Raw genomic sequence first — 9,299 nt, forward strand, 5'->3', positions numbered from 1 at the left:
GCCTCCACCCCCCACTATCTCGTTGTGGGTCCTTTTGGGTCAAATCAATATGGTTGATACGGCTCGGATGACTCCCGAGCAACTTGACTCACATCACGCAATGATACGAGCTCTCCGAGCTCAATTGGGGATACCGCCATCAGGCTAGTCTTTTGTAAATTTCCACGGATGTATTTTTTAGGATTTAATTATGTAATTTTAATGTTTAGAATTTTAATTGTGTACTCCATCCGTCCCTAATAATTCGTCACCATTTGACCCGGTACGGGTTTTAAGAAATGTAATAGAAAGTTGGTTGAAAAAAGTTGGTGACATGTGTGTCCTACTTTTATTATAGAATGTGAGTGTGAATGAGTCAGTGGAATGTAGGGTCCACTATCAAAAATGGTTAAAGTAAAATGTGACAAATTTTTAGGGATGAACAAAAAAGGAAATATGTGACAAATTTTCAGGGACAAAGAGAGTATTTTTTTAATTTTTTTAGTAATTTGTAATAGTATTTTGAGTATTTTTAATGCATTTTAATATTGTGGAAATATTTTTATTTAAATTGAATAATAGAATGGTGGGACTCTTGAGTATGCTCTTGCGGAAGAGTATGAATGTGAGTGTTGTGCTCTTGTAAAAAAGAATAGAATAAAAAATAAATAAATGTGGGTCCAGACCCACAACCATGCTCTCGGAGAAGAGCGTGGATGTGGATGCTCTCATCGACATGTAGCAAATGCTTCATTTTAAACGTTTGAGTTTTAGACCACGCAGCAATTGCATCATTTATTTTGTTTTTTGCGGCAGAAAAAAGTTCAATCCAAAGAAAAATAATAATAATTAAACAAAAGAGGAAAAAAAAATCATTGCCGATGTTAAGGAAGAAGTTCCTCAACCGGACGATTTCGCGAGAACTAGAGTTTGGAGGAAGAATTGGACGAGAGAGAAAGGAGCATAGGGAGATTGAGAGGAAGTAGTTTATTTCTTGATGATTAAAGTGAATAACAAGTCCCCTATTTATAACCAATTAACCCTAACTAAACGTCCTCAAAAGATAGAAAACCTATTCCTACTGGAATTGGATAACTAACTAATCATATGTAAATAAGGTAAAAAAAGACTACTAAATAAGGAATAAAAGACTCTACTAAATAAGAAACGTCCCTTAACGAGAGACGAAGTCTAGCCTTCGTATCGTCTGGCCTTCGTGCCACACGTCGTGAGGACCTTTCTCGTCGGACCGGTTCAGCGTGCTGCCTTGTCGCCGGCAACCTAGTGTCGGCGTTGAGCTCATCTTCTTGAGGCAATTGACGCTCCTTAAGCCGTACCGACGGAGGTCCCGTATCAACTCCCCCTCCTTAGAACGCTCCTTGTCCTCAAGGAGAGCGGGAAATTTTCGCTGCACCACAACTAATGGTTCCCACGTCGGATTCTCACCCGAATCATCGGACCACCCTAGCTGTACTTCCTCCACTACTGCCCCATTTTGCAAAACTGTACGTCGACCAAGGATGCCAGTCGGGCGAGCCACCGGTTTCCCTCGTGCAAGGCAACGTCTTCCACAAATGGTTTCAAAAGGCTCACATGGAACACATTATGGACACGACTCCCCTCGGGCAGCTGCAAACGATACGCCACTTGGCCAATTTTTTCCAACACTTCGAAAGGGCCGTAGAAGCGACGTGATAACTTTGAGGACAGAGGCCTTGCTACGGAATATTGCCTATACTGCTGAAGTTTGAGTAACACCTTGTCCCCTACATTGAATTCCACGTCCCGACGATGCTTATCCGCTGCTTTCCGCATTCGTTGCTGCGCTAGCTCTAAGTTTTGGCGGAGCCACACAATCGTCTCCCCGCGTTGACGAATCAAGGATGCCAGATCGGGTGGCGTAGTTGTCGAAGGAGGTGACGCGATCAAGGGGGGCGGCTCCCTGCCATACAGGGCCTCGAATGGCGAAATCCCTAACCCTTCATGGTGAAAACAGTTCAAAGCCAACTCTGCCCAAGGCAAAAAATTTGACCATTTAGCCGGTCTATCCGCGGTAAAGGCGCGCAGGTACTGCTCCAGGCCGCGATTCCTGACCTCCGTTTGTCCATCTGTTTGGGGGTGATAGGCCATCGAGAAATGAAGTTTCGTCCCGCTAAGCCGGAGCATCTCCTCCCACACATCGTTTAAGAACACTGGATCACGATCCGACACCAAGGTCTTGGGAAATCCATGGTGCTTGACCACCGTGTCAATAAATAAGTTCGCAATCCTCAAGGCATTGTAGCGAACTGGCAACAAGGCGAAGTGTGCATACTTCGACAGGCGATCTACCACTACCATGACCCCGGTGAACCCTCGGGACGCAGGCAGGCCCGTGATGAAGTCCATCGAGACATCTTCCCACACACGAGAAGGGATAGGTAGTGGTTGTAAAAGGTCCGCCGGCTTCTGAGTGGAGTACTTAGTTGTTTGGCACTCGAAACAGGCATCAACAAAGTTCCGAACATCCTTGCGCATGCCTTTCCAATAGAATGATGCCGCCAATCTTCTAAACGTTCGATTTACCCCTGGGTGGCCTGCCGACGGCGACGAATGGTGCTCGTGCAGTAATGTCGTTTTCACCTTGGAATCCTGGCTGACGTAAACCCGACGGTTAAAATAAAGTAACCCTTCCACCAATGAGATTGCTCGATCCGTTGTACTGTGCTGGAGTGCAGCTTGTAATTCGATTAAATCGGGGGTCGATTGCACCTCCTGACGAAGGATTTCCCACACATCGGCTATTGGGTGATCGGCCGCCATCAAGGCTTGCCCAATCTCGGCCACTTGGAGCGCCGGATTGACCGGATCTGACGTCGACGGGTCCGACCCCTCGGTTGCATTGTAAGCGGCCTCCCCGTCTGGTACCTCCAGATCACGCCTCGATAAGGCATCCGCAACTTTGTTAGAAGCTCCGGTTTTGTATTCAATCTGGAACTTGTAACCTATCAGCTTTCGCGCATAAAATTGTTGATCCGGTGTCTGAATTATTTGTTGCAACAACTCCTTGAGACTCTTTTGGTCACTACGAATGACGAACTCCCTGCCCAGTAAATATTGGCGCCATTTCTGTACTGCTTCTACGATGGCGTAAAGTTCCTTATGATAAGTAGAAGCGACCTTCCGACGAGGTCCCAGTTTCTTACTAAAGAATGCCAATGGGTGTCCGTCCTGGAGCAAAACCGCTCCGATCCCAAAATCCGACGCGTTTGTCTCCACGTAAAACGTGCGGTCAAAATTTGGGAGGCGAAGGACCGGTGCCGATGACATCGCCTGTTTTAAGGCCACAAAACTGTCGGCCGCTGTCGGGGACCACCTAAAGCTGTCTTTCTTCAATAGATCTGTCAAAGGCCCTGCGATGGACGCATAATGTTCGATGAAACGGCGGTAGTACCCTGTCAGCCCCAAAAAACCACGCAACTGCTTCACCGTTGTTGGAACTGGCCATCCCACCATAGATTCAATTTTAGCCGGATCTGCCTTTATGTTGCCTTCCGAGATTAGATGCCCCAAGTATTCGACCGTAGAGTAGGCGAACGTGCACTTAGACATCTTCACAAAAAATGGTGAGTGTTGAGGATAGATAGGACCTCGTGAACATGGGCGGACGTGTGCCGGTAGGGATGGGCTGTAGTTGAGGATATCGTAAAAAAAAACTATCACCGACTGGCGTAGAAGGGGTCTGAAAATCGCATTCATGGCCGCCTGGAAAGTCGACGGTGCGTTTGTTAACCCGAATGGCATTACTAGGAACTCGAAATGGCCGTCGTGTGTGCGAAACGCGGTTTTAAAAACGTCGTCCCCACTCATACGGATCTGATGATAACCGGAGCGCAAGTCCAGTTTGGTGAAGAATCTGGCTGCACCCAACTCATCAAACAACTCATCCGTCGTTGGTATGGGAAAGTGGTCAGGCACAGTTGCCGCGTTCAACGCCTTATAGTCAATGCAGAATCGAAAGGAACCGTCCTTCTTCCTGATTAACAACACTGGAGAGGAAAAAGGACTCTGACTTGGGCGAATTATACCCGATCCCATCATATCCTTCACTTGTTTTTCAATCTCGTTCTTCTGGAAGTAGGGGTACCGATAAGGTCGCACGTTAACCGGTTTAGTATGTGGCAGGAGATGGATCTTGTGGTCAAACTGCCGCTTCGGTGGCATGCCGGAAGGGAGGCCAAAAACCGCCGTGTTGGCTTCCAGGACACTTCGTATCTCCTCTGGGAGGTCAGCCGGAAACCTCAATGTGTTGTCAACCGACTCCGCGGGACCGTCCGCCAACGGAACTTGTATGATTTCCAACAACTCTGCATCGCCTTGTAGGGATAATAATGTTGAGAAAGCCTTTAGCGACACCTCCTCTGTTGACGGTGGCACGAGCTTAAGACACACCTTTTTACCATTTCTTGAGAACTCTAATGTCCCTCGATATAATCGCTTGTCACCCTGCGCATTTGTTTCAGCCAAATCCTCCCCAATATCACCTCCGGCCCGTGTATCGGCAAAATGTGGAAATCGACTAGAAACACGTGTTTTTGAATTACTACTCTGGTCTGAACGCTTGCATAATCACATAATAACGATTCTCCGTTTCCGACATATACACGGAAGGGCCTTATCCGCTTCAATGGCATGGCTAACCTCTCTGCAATGTCTGGGTGCAGAAAATTGTGCGAGCTCCCCGTATCTACCAAAATTCTAACGGTCACGTCGCCAATTAGCCCGCGCAATTCAATGTCGTCCTCCCTCTGACGACCATCCAACGCATAAATGTGGGACAAGTCAGTCGAGATGACCGGCGGTCCCTGATGGTCCTCCTGGCACTCCTTCGACTCCTTGTCTGACTCCATATCTGCCCCCATGTACACCAAAAACTGACCTCTGCAGGAATGTCCCGCCACCCACTTCTCTGGGCAGTACCAGCATAAGCCCAGCCTAGTTCGCTCTGCTCGTTAGCCTGCCGTCAAGAGGACTACCGGCAGTCGGGGATATTCCGAACCTCGGGGCTGGGCGGAACGAATCGGCGGGTTGGAGGGAGTTGGCAAAGCCGATGGTTGTGGCAGTTGTCCTAGCGCTCGCGGATCGCGATTCTGCCATGGACGACGGGGTCCCCCAGATGGTATCGACGGACGTTCCACACAACTGTCACACTCGATTTCCAAGGCCATTGTTGTTGCGACCGACGCCGGACTCTGATGTTTCACCTGGTTCTTAATCGGCTGTCGAAGGCCTTCTACGTAAATTGGTAACAAAATGTATTCTGGAACCCCCCGTACCCGATTAAGCATAGTCTCAAAAGCGGTATGATATTCCGCCACAGACCCGGACTGACAAAGCTTGGCGATTAACCCAATGAAATTCTGGAAATATTGCGGATCAAAATGCCGCCGTACGTCCTCCAAAAAATCATCCCATCTCGCTTGTGGATTATTCGCCAGATAGTTGAACACCCATTCCGAGGAAGGCGGGTCAAACAGCATAATAACATAGTGCAATCTGTGCTCCTCCGGCATTAGCAAGTGCTCGAAATAATATTGTACCCTTGAGATCCAACTCGCCGCCTCCGAGCCGTCAAATCGCGGCTGATGCATCTTGAATTGGCTCGCCTGATCGAACTGCTACCCCCCATACTGTCTAGCCGCCGGATTATCCCAGGCTGTTGGTTGTCTAGCAGGTGCGCACTCTGCCCTAGCCCCTGGTGGATCCCACGCGGAAGACCTCGGTGCGGTAGGGTTCGCCCAAGAATTCATCCCCATGTTAGGGTTCGGCAAGATCCCTGCGTAGCTGCTGCTCGACGGGTCGCCTATCCCCAGCCGTGGCGTCCCAGCCTGTGTCCCTCCGGCTGCCTGTGCAAACACCAGATTGTGGCCGAACTGATGCAGGCCTCCTGATGGGGGCTCCGGATCAGGTCTCGGCGGTGCTACCGCCTGTGCCGCGCCGCGGTCCGATGCTTCAAGCCGCGCGTCTATGCGCGCCTCCAGCCGCGACTCCATGCGAGCCATAGCCGTCAGCATCTGCTCCAGCAAGATCGAACTGGGGTCCGTGGGCGTAGAAGTCGACGGTAGCAGTTCAAGGCCGCTGATCGTCATTGGCTCCGTACGACTGTTTGTGACATGATTTAGTGAATTCCAGATGAAAGCACCACTTGTTAAGGAAGAAGTTCCTCAACCGGACGATTTCGCGAGAACTAGAGTTTGGAGGAAGAATTGGACGAGAGAGAAAGGAGCATAGAGAGATTGAGAGGAAGTAGTTTATTTCTTGATGATTAAAGTGAATAACAACTCCCCTATTTATAACCAATTAACCCTAACTAAACGTCCTCAAAAGATAGAAAACCTATTCCTACTGGAACTGGATAACTAACTAATCATATGTAAATAAGGAAAAAAAAAGACTACTAAATAAGGAATAAAAGACTCTACTAAATAAGGAACGTCCCTTAACGAGGTCTAGCCTTCGTATCGGGCCCTCGTCGGACCGGTTCAGCGTGCTGCCTTGTCGCAGGCAACCTAGTGTCGGCGTTGAGCTCATCTTCTTGAGGCAATTGACGCTCCTTAAGCCGTGCCGACGGAGGTCCCGTATCAGCCGACCTCTTGTTCAATTGTCAAATAAAATGCTGGGCTACAATCGTTGTTAACTTATTACGTCAAGATATTTGTTAAAACTGTGTGCATTATGTGTTGACCTCTACCATGGGAAAGTTGTACTACAAGCCCCCTTCAAATTTTACATATAAATAATTAATCAAAGAGGCCAGCCAATAATTGCGTGCTGCAATTTGGTCAATGCACACACGCTATTTTTAATTCAATTAATAACTCGTGACTATTGTCTCAAACTTATTTTATGAGCAGTGAATAATTTTTTTTTATCAATATTAAATGGCTACGGCATGATTTGTCCTAACGATAATCAGCTTATCGGAACACAAAAATAAATATATAAACCCAATGCCATAAAACATAGTAGTATTAGTCCGGCATGGTAAGTGCAGGCATCACTTGAGACGACTAATTATGCCTCAAACAAATGTCAGGGCAATATGCCAAAATTTATTTTTCAATATTAGTATATTTATCCGCATGTGTCAAAAATCAAAAGTTTGATATAATCATAGTCGTGTACATCCCTAGTTTACTCACTTCCAAGTAATTTCATATCTCATATTTAATTAAATTCATGCATGTGACATATTCACAACCGCCGAAATTATACTACTTACATAGTAGTCTTTTTTTATAATATTCTTCATCAGCACCCTTATAATACCCATAACTCTACGTCACTTGACCTCCTTTCCCATCACATATATAATAATTGTATAGGAAAATCGATGATACAAATCATTTTTACTCATTTTCTCTATAACATAAGCTGCGTAAATAATTAAGTACGGTAACAAGATATTTATTTGACTAGCTAGTTAGTCGTGAATTGATCTTATTTTGTCTATAATTCACAACTACGAAGCTAAATTAACCATAACTTTCCTATAATTCTCGATCATAATACTTTTTAATCATGACTTAATACTACGATTTTCTACTATATTCACGGTTATTACTGCTTTTTTAGTTGGGATTGATCATATTTATTTCTTACTAACAAAAGTTTAATGTTGTCATAAATTAAGACTAATTTAATTTGCGAGAATATACGAAAAATCAAAATTGTACTTTTTATAATATAAATACATTTATGACCTTTAAACAAAATTTATGACTTTTTTTCTCTCTATAATATAGCAAATTGTACATTTTAGTACAATAACTATATTTGTTAATATTGTACGATTTTCCCAATATTTGTAAATCAATTGTGGAGTCCGCCGGAGATTTGGACCTTTTAATCGTAATTAATTATATTAGATACTAACAACCGAGCAAATCCAAGGTGTAATATTCAATGCTAATCGCAGCTCTTGTTTTGCTCAGTCTTCCTTTCTCATTTGACCAAATTAACTAAAACCTTTTGTTCTCTTCTCAATTATTTCTTGAAAAGGTCAATTTTCGCATCCCTATCTTGATCTCTCCCTTGTTCTCTATCTTCTCTTCTTCACACACATACGCGCAATATGTGAATTTATATATATATATACACACATAGAATTCATTCACAAAGTCATCTCCAACAAAATTAATTAGGAGACAAAATTAAATATGAATAGCCCCAAAAATGCAAAGGAGAAGAAGCCATCATCCAAATCAAAGAACAAGATTTTAAGGCTTCTACCAAAGGCAACTCAAGCCGCGGTTTCATTCCAAAACCCCGCCTTCAGCCCGGGCCGGTCCAAGGGCTTCTCGGGCCCGATGATCCCGGTCGAAGCTCGGGGAAAATCGAAGAACTTCGAAACGCAAGAACCAACCTCACCGAAAATCTCGTGCATGGGCCAAATCAAGCACAAGAAGAAGATGTGCAAGAAGCAAACCTCTCTTCCGAGAGGATTCAAGCCCGCGGTAAATTCCCAGCCTGAGAGAATCAGCAAAGCCCGGTCTTCCGGCCCGGGACTGATGAAGATATTCAGCCGAAGAAGAAACTCCGACGCTGGCTTGGGAAAGCCGCCGCTCGCGGAGAGGGCGCCGAGCTTGAGCCAGATGAGGAGATTCGCCAGCAGCCGCGACACGTTAGCCGGTTTTGACTGGAAGGCATCTCAGATAACGCCGGACTCCGGTGAAGATAGCGACGGTGAGGATGACGGCGCCGGTATCCCTTTCTCGGCGCCGATATTGATGGCTGGCGGCTTCGTTTTGGAGCCGAGGAAGGAAATTAATTTGTGGAAAAGGAGGACCATGGCTCAGCCCAAACCTATCCAAGTAAACATTGCTAGGGTATTATGATAATCTTAAAATAGTGAAGAAAAAAAAAGAAACATGTTTTTCTTGAAGTTTTGGTCTTTTTTTAGTTCTTCATTAATTTCATTTAATTTATTATTCATTTAGTTATCACGAACATGTACAAAGGTGTGAAATTAAGGAAGTTAATAAGATTAGGTTGATTGCTTCATAACATGCAAGCTGTTGAATTGGTTGAAGTTGGTGTGGATCTCGATCTCTAATTACTATTGCACAAAACCTTTATTTCCTCTTACAAATTGAATCATAATCAACAACTACTAACAAAAGGATTATGTTACGGGACCACCCTCCGCACGGCTAAAGGAGCGAGAGCTACCTCCGAATGAGGAGTGCAACGCCGACACAAGGGTGCCTGGGGAGACGGAGCAGCCAGAGGCGATGCGACGTGAGAGATCGACTCGACGAGAGACGAGACGACCCTCGCGT

General features: G+C 45.6%; 1 protein-coding gene across 1 annotated transcript; it reads left to right on the forward strand.

The window, feature by feature from the left end:
* The first annotated feature begins 8,114 nt into the window (after positions 1-8,114).
* Positions 8,115-9,026, forward strand: LOC121778698 (uncharacterized protein At1g76070-like). The gene has a single exon (XM_042176093.1). It carries the CDS (start codon positions 8,178-8,180, stop codon positions 8,853-8,855), a length of 678 nt encoding a protein of 225 aa, XP_042032027.1. The 5' UTR covers positions 8,115-8,177; the 3' UTR covers positions 8,856-9,026.
* Positions 9,027-9,299: the final 273 nt, after the last annotated feature.

The sequence above is a fragment of the Salvia splendens genome, chromosome 19 (assembly GCF_004379255.2).
Source record: "Salvia splendens isolate huo1 chromosome 19, SspV2, whole genome shotgun sequence".
Lineage (NCBI taxonomy): Eukaryota > Viridiplantae > Streptophyta > Magnoliopsida > Lamiales > Lamiaceae > Salvia > Salvia splendens.